At 29.2% G+C, this 22,559-nt stretch overlaps 1 protein-coding gene across 5 annotated transcripts in view; it reads left to right on the top strand.

Annotated features, from left to right (window-relative positions):
• Positions 1-22,559, top strand: part of Csp (Cysteine string protein) — a 123,360-nt gene that overhangs the window by 37,722 nt on the left and 63,079 nt on the right. For all 5 annotated transcript variants that reach the window (XR_012757520.1, XR_012757521.1, XM_075374258.1 and 2 more), the window contains exons 2-4: positions 3,492-3,630; positions 8,340-8,492; positions 14,147-14,278. Coding sequence is in view for 3 of the 5 variants with exons in the window: in XM_075374258.1 (XP_075230373.1) it covers positions 3,492-3,630; positions 8,340-8,492; positions 14,147-14,278 (424 nt within the window). In the remaining 2 variants the exon portion in view is untranslated. The remainder of the gene's footprint in view (positions 1-3,491; positions 3,631-8,339; positions 8,493-14,146; positions 14,279-22,559) is intronic.

Here is a 22,559-nt window from a genome sequence, read left to right on the forward strand (position 1 = left end):
ATTGTTACCGTTGTAACCTGCAAGGGGTTAAATGATAACTGCAATCTGAGTTACGGAAGACGAAGGTCTTCTTTATTGGTCTAATTGTTATCGGCTTTCCCATTTAAATTGTATTGATACCGTAGTAACCGGAGAAGGCGTGAAATGATAACTGTAATCTGAGATATGGAAGACGAGAAGTCTTGTTCATTGGTCTAATTTTTATCAGCTTTTCTTTTCAGATTATATTGTTACCGTAGTAAACGACGAGGGCGTTAAATTATAACTGACCTACAAACATTTAAGCCAGTAGGTTTATTGTATGGTTGCTGGATAGGAAGCAATCTTCTCGTCAGTCTACCGTACACACTCAGTTACTAGATACCAAAGGTGTATTGACTCTTTAGGCCTTACCATCCTCAGCATTGTGGACCTAGCAGTCGAATCTCCACCTTGCATGACCAGTAGGGAAGAAGAGATGAATTAGAAAAAAGACAAAACCCATGGGTGGGTTGGTCTAGTGGTTAAACTCGTCATCGCAAATCAACTGATATCGAAGTAAAGAGTTCTAAGGCCAAGGTTCAAATACAAGTAAAGTCGATCACTTTTATACGGATTTGAATACTAGATCGTGGATACTGACTGGAGGGAGTTCTTTGATGGTTGAGTTTCAATTAACCACATATCTCAGGAATGGTTGATCTGAGATGTGCAAGACTACACTTCATATACATTCATAAACTTAAATTACATCCTCTGATGTAATACCTTATGGTGGTTCCTGAGACTAAACAGAGAAAGAGAAAAAAGGCAAGTTGGTAAAAAAAGATTAGCTGCCGATCAGGTTAGTTTACTTAGTTTGCTGCTTGAATTTTTACTGTTTAAAGATTCGTCCGTAATTCTTTCAAGCAGTTGCCCTGCCAGTAGAAATGATGTGTTCAGATATACACTATTTTAATTTTTATCATTAATCTGAATAAAAGAAAAAGTGTTTTTTTGTGCTTATTCTATTTTAATAAACTTAAATTTATGAAATAAAAAAGTACATATAAAATACTTAATTACATTAATGACAAAGTAATAATAGAGTTACTTTAAAAAAAAATATAAAATCCAACCAAATTAAAAACAGTAGACAATTCTTGCAAGAACTTCTACAGTTATCAAGTCAGCAATTCGTATCCCAAACTATACTGTTTGATATGAGAATGCACGTATGATTGATTTTCTCATCATACATTTCATTGCAAAAACAATACTGTCTAGAGCTTTGTAGTTAAAATTAAGTGACCAAGTAAAGCAAGGAACCTGTTTTCCTTTTCGCATTTGTGTCACTGTTATAGCTAAATGCATTTTCTAGTTTTTATGAAATTTTGCACTAAATTTCAATTTTCCAGTTTACACTATATTTCGAGAAGATAAGTTGAAAAATAATATAATTAAAAAAAAAAAATTTATTAGAAAGTTACTTTGATCCCAATTGGTGAACGTTTTCTTTCATCTATATATATATATATATATATATATATATATATATATATATATAAAACCTGTACCTATAAAACAAGATAAGATGGCCTGACCGACTCATAATCAAGTGCAGCAAAAACTACCAAAAATAAATTAGGAAAATTTGTATACAAGTTCTTGTGAGGTATAAGCGCACACTAAGAAAGGATATTTTGAAATTCTGAGTTTTAAATGTAAAAATGAGGTAAAATTAAATTTTACTATTTTTTGAATTTCTCAATTACAAATGAAGATATCAACTTGAGTTTTGGTGCGTGTAATCTTCATATGAATATATAAAAACAAGTTCCTAGATTTTTTTAATTCAACCTTGAAAGGGTGAAAAAGGTATAAAAATTTTGAAGAATGATTGCAAAAATTTCCCATTTCTGATTATATTAAATGAGGTATTCACTCAAATTTGGTTTGCAAATACTCCAGATAAATATCTAAAAACCATTTTTTAGATTTTTTGAATTGTATGTTTGAAGGAGTGCGACTGTGTACAGCGAGGCGGCTTAACTGACACGGCTATTGCCACTGTTATTGTATATGCGTCACAAGTGGCCTACTTCTGCCTCTGGTTACTTGAAATATGGTCATCTCTTAGCGGTATTTGTTGGGTAACAATAAGAACTAGGCAAAATAGATTTTTACCTGTGTAAGGGATGGTAACCAGCTATAACTACTATTTTTAAGATAGAGGATGATTATTTTTAAAACCCCCATTCTTTAGATCACTCTGAGTTCTGAGTGCTGTACTGACCAAACAGTTGCTCTGAAGAAATTACAATATAAAAATAGTTTTTACAAACTGAACAAGCTTTAATTTTTATTTATCATTATTATTCTCACAAACATGAGTTTAATGAACATATGGGGACCCAGGGAGACAGACCTCCTGATCAGCTAATGTATGTATATGTATATATCAAATAACAATAAAATAACCACCAAACACAGTGTAGAAAACCTAATACCAAAAGTCTACTTCTGCAGGATCCCACATCATCAGTCAGTTGAAAATTTTACCATTTCATCAAACAAAAAACAAAAAATAAATAAATAAAAACTTTAGAAAAACAAAAAAAAAAAATTTAGAAAACATATAACTACAAAACTTGAACACAACACACCAAACCTTGTGTGTATATATATATATATATAAAATTATAAAAAAATAAAGTGGGGATGATTGTAATGTATAATTAACAGACAAAATATTTTACGGATTGATTTGCATGTTAGTTTGGGTGGTCTCTGGATATCTAGTGTATATCATTATTGCTTTGGGGGTGTGTGGGTAGCTTACTTTGTCTCTTCTTTGTGTAGCAAGTATACCTACAGCATGTTTTCTTTGTAATGAGTCCAGGATCTGCTGTTAATTACAACTCGGCAGCTGAATGCAAGGAACAGTAATAAGGAGCATTTAGCGAAAAGATGGTACTTACGTATTAACGCCACCGCAGCTACAGCTTTATTTAAAAACAAAGTAGTCAATCGGATTTCGGTGGAAATGGGCCGACATAGAGTTTAACATAGATTCAAAACAGTCACTTTATTAATTTTAATAAATGGTTAAATTATATTTATAAAATAAATAAATATAAATTAATTATTAAAATATATTAAATTATATTTATAAAATAAATAAATATAAATAACCATTTATTAAAATTAATAAAGAGACTGTTCATTTTCCACTGAAATCCAATTGACTACTTTGTTTTTAAATAAAGCTGTAGCTGTGGTGGCGCTAATACATAAGTACCGAAAAGATTATTGGTCTAACAGAGCCAGGAATTGTTTGGTTCCCGTATAGAAATATAAAATATAGTATGGAAATATAATCGTCCAACCCTCTTTTTGGCAAAGGAAGAATAGTTAAGCATATGGCCAAAACAGATCTGGCTAAGTGTTTGAAATAATGAATATTCAAAAATTCTGACTTGCAGTTCATTTCGAAACAAAAATAATTACTATTTTTAAATGTCTTGTTTCAGTACATCTGGTGATTCACTTTATTTAATTCTTGGACTGCCTAAAACATCTACACCAGAAGACATAAAGAAAACATATAGGAAACTAGCATTAAAGTATCATCCGGATAAGAATCCAAATAATCCTGAAGCTGCTGAAAAGGTCAGTCAGTTTTATTAAACAGATATCTGTTATATTTATTATGATATTACTGATTTATTGAATATTTATATACTGTCAGAATTCATGTTGTTTATGTGTAGATAGTAACATATGAGGTTAGGAATTGTATACAGATGTGTGCAATTACAGAGAAATTGATTTTCTACCCAAAATACGAAGTAATATTTATAAAAAGTATTCAAGTAATTATGTTTTTCTTCAAGAATTAAGTAAAATTATGGACTTTTCATGTATTTCTTCATAGAATTAAAAAAAAACCCCCCTATATGAACATAAAACAAACTACTGAGTGTTTTTGTGGGCTGATTCAATGGCCTAAAATAATTTTGTAATCCATTTCTTTGTCTTGAGGTTATGTTAAAATTTAAGCTTGTCTGATTTTTTATTTATTATAGAATAGGTTTTTTATAGTGTATTCTATTAACTATGTTATTTTTCTCTGTTCCTGATATAAACAAACAATTTGTTTCTAATTAAATGTAACTTATTTAATAGTGACATAATAAATTCTCTCTAATGAGATGATGTGTACAAAGAGATCATATGCAATAAATCACGGTCAATAACATTGTTCAGTTTGCAAAATGGTATTATTTATTGACAAAAATGTTAGATTATTGATACTAGGATCTTAAAAAGATAAATGCGTATACTATAATATTTTAAACATTTGACAGGATCAAATGTTTAAAATATGAAATATAACTGTATTTGAACTGGATAAAGAAGTTTGAAGTCTGTTAAACAAGAGCACATCAAAGGAATTTGTAAAGCATTTAATGTTATGTAAAATATATGGTAAAAACTGTTAAAAGTTTAACATAATGCAGTAATTACCATTAAATGAGTATTTTGCTTTTTAAAAGACTATGAACTGGATTGATATTATATAGCTATACTCATTTAATAATCATATTCAATGAGAAACAAATGTATTTGTTTATATCAGTGTATTTTTTTTTTTTTAAATCAGCGTGAAACTTTCTCTAGGTTATAAACATCTTTTTATTTCAGATTTAAAAGTCTGGTTTAGCAGGAAAAAAATGCTTTAAATCTTCAACGAATTTGCATAGTAATTTTGACAAGGCTGATATAAAATTAATGAAAAGAATGAATTTTAAATGTGCCAAATCTATATTGGGAATTAAATTTAGATCTTCATCGCTATAAAGACATATTGTATATGAAATAATGGTATTATTTCCTTCAGTATGTCTTTAGAAAATTAGGAATATACTAAAAATTCCTGTGAAATGAAATTAAATGGAAGAAACTTCTCAATATAAAAAAAAATATAATTGCGATAAAAATTGTTTTTCTAATTGTAGAAGTTATTTAACTAAAATTATCGCTTAATATATGTATAATTATTTTAATGATAAACAATTAATTAAAATTATTTTATTTTAAATCTGTTCATCTTTGTCTGTTAAAAATAATTCTTTAATATGCTGTGAGAGTGCTTTATTATTAACATAAATAAGAAACTTTTTTGTATTATGTAATGATATTAGTTCAGTTTTAAATTGTCATAAAAATAACAATCAGCTCATTGAATGCTTGTTTTGTGACTCAGCAAAAAAGGATATTATTAAATTTATGAATCATATTTATGAGAAAATCTTTATTCAAAAAAATACGCAATTATAACCATTGTTTGCTGTCATTATCTTTTCTTACAAATAATTCTGATACAGTCTGTTTTTGTATTGTTTTGATGTACATTACTTTATCTCATTTAACTTCATAGGATCATAAATTAAAAGTTTTTTTTTTATAAAATAAATTCTATTTATATTACACTTTTACAGCTTAATATATATTATATTAATCACATTCTATCTTTGAATTTAGTTAATTTATTAATTATTTATTCTGTAAATCACAATAATTTATTTATTTTTTATTTCTTTAAATTTTTTTCTTATAATAGACGAATGTATACAGGAAAATCATAATGTTAATTGTCTCTGTTTCTTGTCCTCTGTTAAATAGTTCTAAATTTGGATTCCTGATTAAAGATTAACAAATATAAACATTTTCTTTATTTAAATATTTTATTTTAATATTGATATTGCCTTTAAAAAATAGAGAAAGTAATTTGTGTTTTATATGAAGACTAGACATTGCAAATTCTATATTTAATAGTTTAGTACATTAATAGTTACTAGTAACATCAGTAGTTTTAACAGTAAAATTCAATCAGTAGTTTGGTTATTTATTTGATATGAAATGCTTGTAGAAATTGATTATTGTTTATTTTTTGTTGACTACATAATTTAAAAAAATTTGAAGGTTAAAAATGAAATCATCATTAATTATTATAAAGAAGACTACTTTAAAAATATAAGAGAAAAACGCTGAAAAATTAGAAATTGGAGAATTAGAGAACACTCTTACCTTTACTATTTTATCTACAAAATGTTTTCGGGTCTAAGCCCATTTTCAGTTATATTTTTTTAAGAATTCTTAATTGTTTAATGTGCAAATGTAAACAGATGAATTATTAAAAAAATATCACTTAAGATGGGCTTAGGCCCGAAAATGTTTTGAACGTAAAAATAGTAAAGATAAAAGTGTTCTCTATTTCTGTATTTTGCGGAGGCTAAAAAAATATTTATATATATATATATGAGGGTTTGTTGGAAAGAAGTTCCACTTTTGAGTGTATGGCATATACTTCCTGATAGTTGTTGTTGGTACTTGTCAGATTGGTGCAAATAATTAGTGGTTCTACCCTTCCTGTGTGAAAGATTGTTTGTTTGAACATTTCATCTCCTCCTTCCCAATAACCTGTTAACTTGAAAATAGTTATATTTCAACACTAATCTGAATGTTACTATCCCAACCACCATTCTAATGTTGGATTATATTTAACAATTTATCCTGACCTGGGCCATTCATCTATGTAACAACTAAACTAGTTCACTCATTACATGAACCGAAGGACAGCAATCTATGGATCCTGACTCTGTAAACTCAAGCTTTCTGGAGACTTCCCAGAGTATGAATAAGTTTAAAGAAAAAAATATGTTTTAAGTCATTTGAACAGACTGCTCAGTGTGAAATCAGTTTTGTGATTTGGGTTTTTTTAATGCTAGGAATATGTAGTGTAACAGGATTTTTTGTAGAAATTAGTATATGTATGAAGTGGTTGTTGAAACTGAGATGGACTGATAGCACGTTTGTAAAAATACAAGAAAATATGCATAATGAAACTCATAATGGACAACTATCTTTGGTAAGTGATGACTTTGTGCAAAGGATCAATAAAAATGTTTGTATGGATCATGGAGTAAATGTATAGATGGAAGAAAGTAAAAATGTTTTCACTTTCCTCCTCAAAGTGTCGTGAAGTTTTGCATCTTTGTTACAAGACATTTTCGCAATTAAATATTAAAATCTGTGATATCTGGTGCCTACAATGCTAACAGGAACACTAGAACAAATAAATTCTAGTAAGTTTTTTGACATTACCGAGAGAAAGGAAATGGAATTGTTGAGCCATATTGTGTCAGACGATGCAAATATAACTATGAATTAAAACAACAGTCTGTACATTAGAAACAAACCGTCTTACTTACGGTAAAAAAATTCAAACAACAGTTTTCATAAGAAAGTTCATTCTTGAACAGAATATCCTTTTTGGGAATTTGTAGTTTTTTTTTAGAATTCATTTATTCCTTATGGTCAGTAATTTTAAATCTAGTAAAAACTACAATATGCAAACCTACAACAACAGGCACAGAATATTATTTATTGATTTTCTACATTCTCTTTCTGTTTGGTCACACTGTGCAGCCATCATAAAAAATGTTATCACATTTGTTTGGTGGCACAGTTGTTCACCAAAGTTGAAGTATCTTCAACTTTGTATTATATTTTAAAGTTCCTCAGCAGTTGTTTTGATGAAGATGACATTCTGCAAATGAAATTTAACAAACTGGAGCTAATGTTGCAAGCAGCTAATTTCTGAATGGTGTATAAAAGCTTTAATCCTCAATAACAGTGAAGGCTATGTTGTGTTCAAAAACAACAGACCACGTAAACGTTTGGAATCCTAGAACACTATCGATGCAAGACTCATCCTCAATGAATATTGAGAATTCTTTATTAGATTCTAAGGACAGAATATTATTGCCCACCTACTCAGTACTTCGATCAATAGTTTCATCACTGTATGATTTTTAGACAATGATGGATGAATGTCCCTATTGATCACTTTTTCCTTTCTTAAAAATTAACACTCTTGTTGTTTCAGATGTGTTAACATAGCGGTTGTACTTGATTCCATAACAATGGTGAATGACAGAAAATGAGAGTGCATAGATCTCTGAGTTCTTGAAATGTTAAAAGTAGGAGAATGAAGCTATAAGATAGCAGCATGTATTACTTTGTGCAACATTTTGTCCACCCATTATGTTCCAATTTGCATATATTTCAGCCACCTTTTGTATTTTACTATTTACGATAAATTTTGGCCAAGAAAAAATATATTTTACAAAAGCAAAAATAAAATTCCTAGAAAAAATTTGGCAAAGTTTAATTGTAGATTTGTGTTTTTTACAACCTATTTAACATTAGTTACAATTTTATAAATAAAGTGTGACATAAAAATATTTGATTGTTGAATTTAGAATAAAATTTAAACTTTATTTTTAAATTAAAAAAAAAATTGTCTTTTGCAGTTTAAGGATGTTAACAGAGCTCATGCAATATTAAGTGATGTAACAAAAAGAAATATATATGATAATTATGGATCACTTGGTCTTTATATTGCTGAACAGTTTGGTGAAGAAAATGTTAATGCTTACTTTCTGGTTACATCTGGATGGTGTAAGGTATGTAAATATTCCTCTTTTTAATTATTTTTTTTTGTCACATTATTCAGTGTTACTAACCAGTACTGAATAATCATGGTGATTATTAAACATGTAATAAATCTAGAATCTATTTTAAAAAATAACAAAATAAAAACAGTTTTTAATGCTATAAAATAAAACAACTCTGTTTTATTTCTTTGTAAGTTCTGATTTGTTTATACACAAAAATTAAGAAACTCATTTATATATGAGTAATTTTAACATTATTACTGATGCACGAGTACTGTCATATGAGATAATCAGTAAATTAATCAGTTCTCACCGTAGAAGAGTAACTCTTTTACAGAATCAATGCAGCATATGTATGGGCGCTGTTTACAGCAGGAAAGTAATAAGGTTAATTTCATTCTGCATTATCTACCTAGTCAATGGATATAACATATATTACAACATCTGAGATTCAACAGACTATAGACAGAATCACTTCATGTGATGTTCGTTATCTAGTTAGTCCCTGCATAAAATGAAAGAGTCATATTTTATTAGTGAATGTTGACTTCATTTCAGTGGGCCTGGCTTGATGATGAGCAATAATATGTCTGATTCTGTGGATAAGGCAAGGAAGTCATTCTTTACTTTCTCTAGACACCAGATGATACAAGACCGATCGTGTGTGGAAGGTAGGACACCTTCATAGGAAGACGTTAAATCACATTGATTACATTCGAAATGACTTAAATCATTGCAAGCATTTAAATTTGGAAGAACAATCAATTTATTAATAGTTCTTTTTACTATCTTGTTATTAGTTTTTACATCAACTAATCTAACTAGTCCATTGTTACCTGGATACACTTCAACAATTATTCCTAATTTCCACATCAGTGGAGGAAGATTACTTTCTTTAATTATAACTACATTGCCAACACAAATGATATTATTTGAAATTTTACACTTGTTCTTCTGCTGCAAGGAATGTAAATAATAATCGATAGACCATGCTTTCCAAAAGTCTTTCCATTTTTTTGTATAAGCTGTCACCTAATAAGTAAGGTTATTAATGCCGATTTGCACCGCAGAAGTTTTTTCCATTATCAGAAAAAATATGAGAAGGCAATCCTCGGCGTCCTACAGATCTTCCTAGGGCAGCTATAAAACTTTCTGTAGATAAATCAGTTAACAAGTTCAAGGTGTACTGCCTTGGTGCTGAGACATATAAACAATGCGATGTAAGCCTTAATAGTCAAAGGATTAGTAGATTGAGTACAGTGCCCACCATGACGGATAAGTACTGAGCAGCATAGTCAACACTAGTTGACTGGAATTGTCTGGAAATTTTGACCAAGTGACTGACTGAGGTTGAGCTCTAAAGCGAAAACAAGTTAAACATTTATGTATGACGGAGCAAGTTATGATTTTGGAATTGACAATCCAATATTTCTGCCTAAGTGAGCAATGAATTAACTATAATCCTTCATGGGATATTAAATGTTCATGAGAAATAATCAATCAAGTGAGATGACTATGAGGACTTAAAACTATAGGATGTTTAGCATTTAAAGACAAATTTGAAAAATTTAAATGACCTCCGACGCTAATGATACCATTTTGATTCAAAAATGGGTTAAGAGAAACTAATTTGCTTTTCTTTGATACAGCAGCATTTTTCCTTAATCGCTTAATTTAGTAAAATACAGTTCTTGTGTCTGACGAACAAGAATTTCTAGTGTGGAATTGATTTCTTCCGGAGAAAGATCTGACAATATATGATTATTTTTATTTTTTAAATGAAGCGATGACAGTATGAAAATATATTTAATGTTATGAATGAAGAAAATTGTTTTGATTGTTAAACTTTCTGTTGTTTGAAGAGCAGCTGAAAACACATTAGTTTTGCTAGACTTCCTCTCTTCCTTGAGCGAATCTGGTGGAATCATGGAAATGATAGGCAAATTGGATGGCCAGGGTTCTCCTCTTCCTTCAGAAAAGACAGACCATTACACCAGAGCTGTGACGAGGTTAATGCATCTGGCATGCAACCAAGTGACAGGATGTCTGCGGGGTTATCCCAGGAAGGAATGTGCTTCCATAAGCTTCCTTAGTTAGCTCTTGAATTTCACAAACTCTATTTGCGACGAATACCTTCCATCGATTAGGAAGCGATGACAACTAGTAAAGTACTACTTTAGAATCTGACCAAAATTGGAATGAATCAAATCTTATACCTAAAATACACTTAACCTTATTGCATAAACAAGATAATAGAAGAGCCGCATTAAGCTCTAACCTAGGAATAGAGATTTGCATGACTGGAGCAACTCTAGATTTTGAACACAGCAAGTAGATTTCAACATGTTCATTACTATCATCATAGCTGATGAAAAGACAAGCACCATATGCGCAGCTACTTGCATCATAAAATCCATGCAATTGATAACTCTTAGTGAAACTACTGATTTTAACTAATCTAGGAATCTTAAAATTACTTGACGATTTGAGCTGAGAATACAGAGAATTCCATTTTTCAACTAGCAGAGTGGGAAGAACTTCATCCCATTAAAGGTTAGTGCACCATAACTCTTGTATGAACATTTTAAATGGAACAATTGCAGGAGCAAGTAGACCCAAAGGATCGAACAATGAAGAAATAATTGATAAAACAGAATGCTTAGTGTAAGAAGTATAATTATCTTTTTGTTTGATTTGTTAAATGAAATCATCACCTTGAGGATCCCAAGACAATTGAAGTGTTTTGATATTTTCATCTTTGTCTAATTTGATGAAGGAATCAGAATAATCAAACATACCAGGCACATTTGAATGACATTTATGCAGTGAAAGTCCATATTTGTTAAGCAATAACGAAATATCATTATATAATTGTTTCAACTGATCGATGTTGTCACAACCAGTGAGCAGATCATACACATAAAATCTTGCTTAATTACTTGGCAAGCTTGAGGAAAAGAGGCTTCATTTTGATTGGATATTTTAATCAAACATCTTGTTGCTAGAAAATTTGAAGGTGCTAAATCATAAGTAACTGCCTGTAAGTTGTATGGAATGATTAATGAGTTTGTATCATCATACCAGAGAATTCTTTGTAATGAAAAATCTCTAGGATTAACGCGAATTTGTCTGTACATTTTAGGAATGTCTCCTGATAGCATGTAGCTGTGAGTTCTAAAACGAATTATAATTGAAAATAAATCTTGTTGTACTACTGGACCTGTAGCAAGAATTGAATTGAGTGATTGGCCATTTTAAATTTTCGCACTACCATCAAATACTACTCTTGTTTTGGTAGTGGTGGGAGATTCACAAAATACTGCGTGGTGAGGCAAATAAAAGGTTTCACATGGAGCCTTACACTGAGATGAATCTACAGGTTGCATGTGATCTAATTCTCGACATTCTTTCATGAAATGGAAGTATTCTTCCTTAAGTTTAGTGTTTTTCTGAAATCTATGTTGTAACAAATTGAAACGATGCCTTGCATTCTTATACGAATCTCCTAAAGTGCAGTTTTCCTTACAAGGAAGAGATACAACAAATCTGCCTTTGTCATCACAAAAGGTATTTTCAACAAAATGTTTTTTGCAGAAAGATTCCTCCTTGGTTGGTAAATGATCTTCAATCTCTTCAGATCTCCAGAATGAGCTGTTCATTGCTAACAAAACGTTATATTGAATCTTAATTATTTTTCCATTTACTAGATTTAGTAGGGATTGATCCGAGACTATGAAACCAAGATGAGTTTCTTGAAGTATGGTATGATTAGAATTATGAGTTAATTGAACAGGCTTAAGCAACGAAACATAATATTGTGCGCCTAGAAGATTGTCGATTTGTCCAGGAATATTAAAATTAGGATAGGCAAAAAACAAAAAGTTGAGAAGGAAAATTTTTCCAGTCAGTTATGTTTACAAAATCACAGACCTGTAAACACCTATAGACCTGTAGACCGGTAACAGACCTGTAATAGATGGCAGTACATGACATTTCAAATTAAAATTAAAGTTTTCATACCTAGAATTAATATTTAAATCAACACTTAGCTTAGATTTAGTAACAACATTACTAATACTTGTGATCGGCATGAAAACAGGTTTGGTTTGAAGCCCAAGTTTGGAGGCAAACCTTTCAGTACAAAATGAAATCATCGAAGCGGAATCAAGTAAGACCCTGGCTTGGATGAAATTATCTTTTTTGTCTTTACGTTAACTACAGCTGTTGCAAGTAAAATAGACTTGTTAGGTTCTGATTTTAAAGTACGATATGAACTGTTAGCCGAAGGAGTTTGATTCGGCTTATAAGATTTAATTGCTGGCTCTTGCAGCATTTTATTTAAATGAAGTAGCGTATGATGCTTTCATGAGCATTTTTTACATTTACGATTACTTTGACACCTTTTCACAATGTGCTGTTTACTTAAACAATTAAGACATCATTTTTCCTGAAATACAAAATTTTTCTGTTCATTAACATTATAACTTAAAAACTTATCACATCGATACAATGGGTGGTTGCTAGTTTTACATAATGTACACATAAAATTATTAGAATTATTTACATAAAATACATTTTTATTAGAACTAGGTTTTATATAATCATATCTTTTGCTGCTAAAACCTACATTAGACGGCTGTACCCTTTCATTACATTGAATCGTGTCAGTGGATTCAACTAGTTTGCGCTTACATTCTAAGAAAGAAATGAGTTCTAACTTTGGAGATTCATTATTTTCCAATGTTTTTTCCCAGTCTCTTAAAGTATTTAAATTTAAATTTTGAGTAATTAACTGTATTATAATAAATTCTAAATAGTCAATATTTAGATTCTTCAATGCATTAATATTTGAATTAACTTGGTCAATGAACTTAGATAAATTTTCAGAAATTTTATTTTTTAATGGTTTTAAATTAATAATTTCTAAAGCATGTTTAGCTGCTATTAGCCTTTTGTTATATTAGTGTTTGGTTAAGTAATTCTATTGATTATATCTGATGGAGATCAGAACAAGAATTAAAGTACCATATTCTAATCTTATAAGAATTACCTATTTAATAATAATCTACTTTTAGAGTTAAAGATCAGCTTGTAGGATGTGACTGGTGTTACAGTACAGTGTTAATGGTGTAAAAACCTTGACTTTGATTCTAGTTCTTATAAACAACCTGAAAGGGTTTAAGATTATCATGGATGGCTATAATCACAAATATGGTGGTTCTGTGAATAGAAAAAGAATAAGAAATAAATTAACTAAATGTACTGAAGGCATTTACATATCTGCATATCTAAGCCATATTATGGATGATAAAAAATTGTATTTTACATTTCATCAGGAAAAAAGTATCTGAAGAAGAATATCTAGGTTGAAAAATTTAAGAGAATGGTTTGGATGCGATTCCAATCAGTTTTGTAGCCTGGCAGTGTCAAAGATGAAAATCTGGCTATTGTAATTTCCAACCTTCGTATTAGAGATGGCACATAGAATACGAAGAAAACAATAATTCATTTTAAGTAACTTGTCTCATCATAATTCCTGATTTTATTTCTTTAAAAATCTCTCATCAGTTGTTTTAATGATATGAACTGAAATATCATTAAATGTTGTTAATTTATTTTTTTAGAATTTCTTATTCTTATTTTGCCTTTTTATTTTTTTTTAGGCACTCATATTATTCTGCGGGGTAATAACTGGATGTTACTTTTGCTGCTGTTGTTGTTGCTGTTGCAACTTCTGTTGCGGAAAATGCAAACCACGGCCTCCAGAAGATTCCGGTGATTACCACACTCTTAACGTAAGTCAAAATTTTTCTATGATCATAATTATTACTAAAATCTTTGTTCTAAAGTTAGCATGATATGTAATATTCGTTCTGTCTAGTTTGTTATTTTTCCTAATATTATGTCTGTATGTTTAAAATTTGTTTGGTAATAACTTTAATTATAATATTAAAAGGATAAACAAATTCTGGTATTAAAAAATGGACTATAATTATAGGTATTGTTTTATATATATCTTTATCGGTATTAGGTTATCTATTTGTTGTATTCTTTCATCCTAATGATACCTGTTTGTTATTTGTATGGCATTTAACATTATTTTTGCAATAATTTATTTTAAATCATTTGTACAAGCAACGTAATTGTAACATTTGTGTATGTATTACATAAATGTTACATTAATGTGTACTTTAGATATACTTCTGTGTGCTTCACAGAATTAATTAATTCTTAACAGTTAATTAATTTGTTCTTAACAGTTTTACAAAATTTATTCCTTAGATTTAAAAACTGAAGAATAATTTTAGATATCTTTTGTATGAAAAGTAACGGAACTTTGTTGTTATATGCTTTTATTTTTGTAATTATTTGATACTGTTTCATTACAGGAAACAGAATTTACCCGTCATTTTCTTGTAGTTTATTTTTAACATACAATCACATGTATTCGACGATGTTTTCGGATGATTTGATTGCCTCTCCTCATATAAAATGAATGATATATGTATATATACATACAAGTGTGGCTAGTGAAAGATTTCATTTGGATTTCAGCTATTCCAGTGAAATGAGGTTGTATTGAAATGTTTAGGATGTTAATGAAGGGGCAGAATTATTGATTTCTTATATGGTACTTGGCCATTTCACACTCCCAAAAAAAACTCATCAGTAATGCTCACAATGTCAGAGCAACAGGAGCACCCCTCTACTGCGCAGTGTATAATTGTAAAATTTCTTTCTTGTGAAGGAGTGTTCAAGTAGCAATTTTCCGGATATTGACAACATAGTTTGGGGACCAAACATTGTCAAGGGCTCGTGTGTTTGCCTGACATACACTACACTCCTCACTTAAAACAAGCCAGTATGGAGTAGCGGAGGAAAGGAAAGCCAGCCCCCAGTGGAAGCCAAGACTACTGTCAGCTTGCAAGGTTCTTTCAACTGTTTTTTTCGACCGGCAAGGCATTTTGCTCATTGGTTTTTTGCATTAGCGACATAAAATCAATGTTGCTTACTACTGCAAGCTGTTGAATTAGGTGAGGGCTGCATATCGCCGCAAAAGACAAGACCAGCCGATTTGACAAGCCATCCTCCTCCAACAAAATGCAAGGCTCCATACTGCAGCTCTAACAGTATCAAAACTGGAAGAAATGCACTGGACTCAACTTGATCATCCTCCCTACAGCCTGGACCTATTGCCCTGCGATTTTCATTTGTTTGGGCCACTTAAAGAAGCTCTAGGAAGGCAACGATTTGAAGATGATGAGGGCATGGAGGGATTCATGCGCAATTTGCTCCTGACGTAACCAGCTTCGTTCTACAATGCTGCGATAAAAAAACCTTCCTTCTTGCTGGGAAAGATATATTTCTAAAGCAGCAAACTATATAGAAAAATAAATTATATTTGCCTTTTATTTTTCAATAAATAATTTTTTTTTAAAAATAAAATCCTGTTTATATTTGATTTACCCTCGTATAAAACCTGCCGTCATCTTTATACCATAGAATGATAAAAAATAAAAACATATAATAAAAACTTCTTTTTTATTTACAGAATAATTTATTGTTCTGATATTTGTATGATAATTTACTTTTTAGAACTGTTACAGTTGAATGATAATGTTTTTGCTCTTTTATGTTATGATATTTATGGGAAAACAAATCATATTTGTATCATGACTTCTGATTGGTGCTAATAAATAGGTTGTTTTATTTGATTGAACATGTTTTCTTTTTTTGCGCTGTATTTTCTTAATGAGTAACATTTAGTCTTTTAAAGTACTTAATTTTGATAAAATTGATCAATTTTTATGTAATGAATAGATAGGTAGTTGGAAGTTAATAAAATAAACAGAAACCTTCATCTGTTTAATAAATTTTATTAGAAATAAATGATCTTATTTAGTATCTCGATCTGTAGTAATGTATAAATGTAGAATTTTTGCATTATAAAGTTTTATACGATTAAGATCATTTGATTTTTTTTTAAATATATAATTGGAAAAGCAGAATGAAAAAATCTTCAAAATATTTAAATAATATTTCTTAACAACTGAAGTAAAATTATTATTTCTACAGACCGATGTTTGGTTGTTGGACAAACGGATTTTTCTGCACGTTCTAAAATATAAAGTGATTTGAGCTTATAAAGGCCTATTTTGAACTGAATGATGGTATTACACAAAATTGTTGGGATTTAAAAAATCTTTAACTACAAAAATAATTTTTTATTGATTTCTGTAATAAATGTTTATTAGACAACAGATTGGTAATTCTATTTTAATGAATGATAGTAGTTATATTACAGTAAGTAACTGTAAGTCCTACATATGACTGAACTTAACTTATAGTAAGTTCAGTCATAAATTCTTTTTTTCTCAGGGACTATATAATATTCAACTCCTTACACCAATTTTTATTTTTATCAAGAAATTTGTATTTTATTTGTAGCATATTTATAAAAAAAGTAATCTATAGGGCAGAGATAAGAAGAAATTGTAAAAGATATTATCTTCATTGTAAGATAAATACAGTGTACAAACATGTACAATTCAGTTATTAGTAAGAAAATTTTTCTATGAAGACTGAAGAAAGTATTTAAACAGAGGTGGTCCTATTCAGGATCAGGTCCTATTCTAATTGTTTATTTAACAGTGAAAGCTAAATGGATTGAGAATTTTAAGAAAAGTATAAAATTTTTAATAATTTCATGGTATCAGGCGGCTTGAAACAAATTGATTAGCATATTCTTTCAGGAAATAAATTTGCCGAACTGCTTAAGGATTTTTTTGAAGAACATTCTGATGAATATTTTATTTATGTCGATGAGATGGGCTGAAGCTACTGCAATATAAGGCAACAGGAAATCAGTTTACTCCTCTTTTCTCTAATAAACCTAACCATATGTCACCGACAAATACACATGATGTTATACTACATAAAGTACCAGCTCGTTTTTGTATTTTATTTAATCGGTTAAAAAATTTCAAGGTATAGTTATATTTGTTTAAACATATAGAACTTATAACGATAGATCACAATTCTTTCTAAAAGACGTTTTTTTTGGTAGGCCGATGTTTTTATTTCAAAAATAATGTGATAAGGGTAGTGCTTAATATCATTTTTTTGTAAAATAAATTTCAATTTCAAAGTAAATGCAATACCTCTGTTCTCATATAATATTTGTTACTTAAGTCGTCTTAAACTCTCTAGTAGTTAGATAATTTTAATCTGGACTCTATTAATACTTATCGATTCAGAATGAATAAACACTTAAGTGTGACTCGTAAATACTATTGCATACATAACTGATGAACACTGAATGCGTGGATGTGCTTGCATGATTAGTATTTGAAACTGTATCTACTGTTTGGTTTTTGTTTTAAAATTTTTGTGTTTTAAGTGCTGGAAACAGTATTTATGTTTGGTACAATACATGAGCTGAAAGTTTTCCCCTCGCCAACTGCTGTGTTTAGTGTGCTAGTCTGTTGTGATTGAATTTTATATACAAATGTGTCCTGTTATATTAGTAATTGGATGATGTCATCTGGTTAGATAGTACAACAAACCCTTCTTGCCCATCCCGCCTAAGCCAGCTGTCAGTTCAATTGATAAAGACAGGGGGCAAGCCTTAAACACATTATTGTAGAGTCAGACTTCTAAAATTGTTATCCTAATTTTTATAGAGAATTACATATTTGCTTAATTTAGATAATTTCTATAATTATCTTTTATGAAAGTTTTGTCATTATTTTTCATTCAAATTATATTCTTAGATAATTATATAGATTCATTGAGTAGCACTTACAGTTAATCAAGGTTTTTTGAAATCTAAATACCTTTAATTATAGTATTAGGTTATTTCTGAAATGTATTAGTACTATTAGAAATGTATAGTATTATTTCATGAAATGTTTAATATTATTTTATTATACCAGAGAAGTAGATCTGAATTATGTTACATTAAATTGAAGGTAACCTCACAGGGTTCTTACAAAATCAGAGATGTTCAGTTAGTTTACCTTAACAGATGTAGATTAGATGATTCTCCATTTTGTTCACATGCGTGTAAAAATATCATGGTCGATCAGTGTTGCAGCAGTGATGATATAGTTGTTTGGGATCATCTAGGAATGGAGGATCCAAAAGCAATAAGCTACACAATTTTCTATCAATAGAAATCAAATGCTTTTAAGTCTGCATGTCATTATGGATTTGCATATCCTAGCCAACACTTCAGCAAGTTTTTTTGAGATAGTTGCAGGTTTTATTGTAACAGAGCAGACAGTGACTTTTTTTTTAATGTATTCATTTCTTTATTTATTAAGGTGCATTATAGGCCAGTTATTCTAGACTATAGACCTATCAAATAAAAATGGTACATATACATTGATTTTTAAACAGCGCAAAACATGTTCACCTTCAGCGAGTCTACTACTAATTGTGTGGGGATTTTCAGTTTCCTACATTCATTTGTCGTGGCAATGCTCAGATTTCCTTGCAGGAAAAGTTACTTTGTCGTTAAAGGTGAGCGATTGTGTCATTCATTTTTATTGAATTCCATGCAAAACCTCAAGTCTCTCCAGTTTTTTAACGCAAAAGTGAAGGCACACTGTTCATTATAATATCCAGAACCTGCACCAGTTGAATGTCGTATGATTTAACTCGTGAGTGTCTTGTAAAAAACTTATTGACCGATGGTTGTAATTACAGCCAATGTGGAAGGACTACTCACCGAGGCTTGTAACACAATTTACAGATCCTTCAATTTGTTGTGGATATTCTGGTGGCCAGGAGGTTCACAGATAGCTTTCATCGCAAGATTTTTCATATGATTACATAATATTGCCTTATGTGGGTGGATATTTCTGGAATACTGCTTGAAATCATTGTATCACTGTCGTCACAGTAGACAAGTTTTTACATATTCTAATACAGAAAAAGCCTTTTTAATACTTTGATGTGGTGTTTTTGCCACTACTATTGCCTCATATATATACGGTTGGATTTCTTAATAATAATTTTTAAGAGTTTGTTTTCATTTTAATGTAATACAATAGAGTATTAAATAATTTGTAAACAGTGAAATTTTTTTCTAATGCTTTATAGAAAATAAATTCAATGATTATATCCTTTAAAAAAAAAAACCCCTCCCATACTTTAATAAATGTAAACTGCAGGTGAACCATGTATATAACATGTTAACAACTCAAATTATTTTTCCTGAGAAATTTATTTCCATATTACTATTAGAAATAACATGCTTTTAGGTGATAGGTATGGCATTTCAATTTTTGAATTTTTAAATTTACAGTAACTAATGCAGAATATATATATATATATATATATATATATATATATATATATATGTAGCATCTGTATGAATGCGAAACAAAAATTTAGTGAAAAGAGATATTTTTAAATCTCAACTGATGGTTCAAGCTATTTAATTATATAATTTGGGAACTGAACTGAAATTTAGGGCAATGGAGCTGAAAGTTTTATAGTTTGTTTAATGTTGAAAAGAATATCTTGGTTTTTTTTTTTTAGTGACAATGGATACCAATTTTCACAAATTACATTGTTTCTTAGATTATAAAAGGACAGTGAATTGTTTGTTGGAATTTAATGAATTGTCTAAGTAAATGTTTCTTTAGCAATTATTATTACAAGACTACACAGTTAAGAAGTTTTTTCAGTCGCTTAAACTATAAAGATTGCTCTTTGTTAGCCCTCAATATGAATGTATTTTTTTAAAGCCTAAATATCGTGAGAATTCTATTGTTTCATGCAAATAAATCTGTTATTGGTATTTAATAAAGTAAATCAAAGATTAGTTTTTTGTTTAATTAAGAGAAGTCATTCTGGACTGCGAAAAAGAGATTTTTTATAATTAATGATCTTTAAATCCATTAAACTTTAACTATATTTTTATTTTTTACTGCATGTAACGTATTCAGATTAGAAGTGGGAATCAAATAAGTGGTATTATTGTCAGATATGAAAATACTCTGAAATTATATTGGTGTTTTTATTCTCCCGCAAGAATTTATTTAGTTGAGTAGGAAACAGTTCAAAAATATATCTATCTTCGTCTGCATTTGTTCTCTATTTTTAAATTAAAATAACATTACTGCTAATTTTTTAAAAAGGTTGTAATTGTTTATTATTGTGATTAAATTATTTTAAAATGTTAAATCCATATTTTACATGTTCATATTATTTTTCCTTGATTTTAATTTTCATTATGATATAAAAAATATTCTAAAATGATTTTGCAGTAATATTTATCGATATAACATTCATTATGTTTTTATTGCATGTGTTGTGTCTGTGTTGCAAAACACAACCTGCATGTTCATATTTGCTTTTTTGAGCATGTTGAATATTCTAATTTTTTTATTGCTGTTTTTGATTTAATAATATTGGTATTTTCTCTATTTTATTATATTACAGTTAATTGTCGCTTGATAATTCAATTGATGGCTGTGATGTTTACTGTATTTTATACAGTGTAGTTAAAGTTTTGGTTTAAGTGATTATTATGAGGTATGTGTAATTTATTACTGAAGGTTACAAAATGTAATAATGCTATTAGTTAATAGAATTTCTGTGTTTTAAAGCTTTAACTGTCATGAAATAATTACTTCATTTATTGAAATAAATACTTTTAGAAATTCAGTTGGCGTATCATTATTATAGTCTTATGTTAAGAACATGTACAGTTAATGTTACATATGAACCAGGAAACATTTTAAATATGTGTGTAATATGTTAAAAATATCCATTGAATTAGAAAATCTATATTCATCCTGTTTCATTTTTGTTTTGGATTGCACACCGAATGATTGTGCACAGACTCTTAATTACTACTTTGTTTGCTCGTCCATTTTTCCTTCCCCTCCTTTCCTAGATGGTTTATATTTAACAAACTGCTATACTCTTTGTAGCTGTTGAGTTTGTAATGTCAAGTTAACTTTACATTCAGTACTGTCAATTTAATATAAACATACTTTGTGTTCTTTATTTTAACCTCTGACAATTGTTTTAATATTATCCACGATTATTACACATGTTTACTTAAATTCTGTTGTGTTTTACTCACTTTTATTCTCGTTTCTGTATTTGAAAATCACATTAAATTCATTTATGAATGCTTAATTTTTGACTTCCATTTAGTTCACAATTCTAATTCAAGTTACCAGAAAAAACTAAACCATGTTCTATTTCTTGTACAAGAAGATGCAGGAAATTATAAATTAGTACAGGTCTGTTAATTAACAAAACTTTTTCTACTCTGTGATCTAATGTTTCAGATTTGTTGCGGTTATTTTTATATTGTTTTCAGGTTCTTGAGTAATCCTCTGTTGTCAAAGTTTAATAACATAGGTGAACAAAAAAAAAATTTGGAACTGAGATAAAAGTAGGTGAATTAGGTATTTATTATGCTGAATCTTAAAATTAAATCAGTTTTTCTCCATCACCCTCTTATTTTTTATGATGAAATAAAAATCGTTTAAAATCTTGAGAAACTTCTTAAATAATAAAATACAAAAATAACAATAATTAAAATAAAAATTCATACCTTTATTTTACAGACATATACATTTATCTTAATTTCTTCTTTCTTATTTTTTCTTTTGTGTTCAGTAAAATCTTCTCTTTTTATGATCCAGCAGTAGACATAGTCCCATATATTCGTCCCAATTGCCTTGATAACATTGTTTCATCTGCAGTATAGTTTTGTGTGTTCATGGTCAGCGTATTGAGAGATTAACAATTTAGAATGTTTATATAATTACAGTTTATTGATTCAAAACATAAAATAATGACAGTGGTAATAATAATAAACAACAATAATAAATATTAAATACACAAATATTAATTATAGTGATTACAACCACAATAATTAGAGTAATAGACAATAATAATAATAATATTACATGTAAATAATCAAACAATTAATGCATAACATAATAAAAACAATAAGCAGTCATAATATTACACATAAAATAGTCATAAATGTTAATAGTAATAATAAACAAAGATTACACACAAGACAGTTTAAAATAATCGTCA

This window comes from Lycorma delicatula, chromosome 8 (genome assembly GCF_047948215.1).
Source record: "Lycorma delicatula isolate Av1 chromosome 8, ASM4794821v1, whole genome shotgun sequence".
Lineage (NCBI taxonomy): Eukaryota > Metazoa > Arthropoda > Insecta > Hemiptera > Fulgoridae > Lycorma > Lycorma delicatula.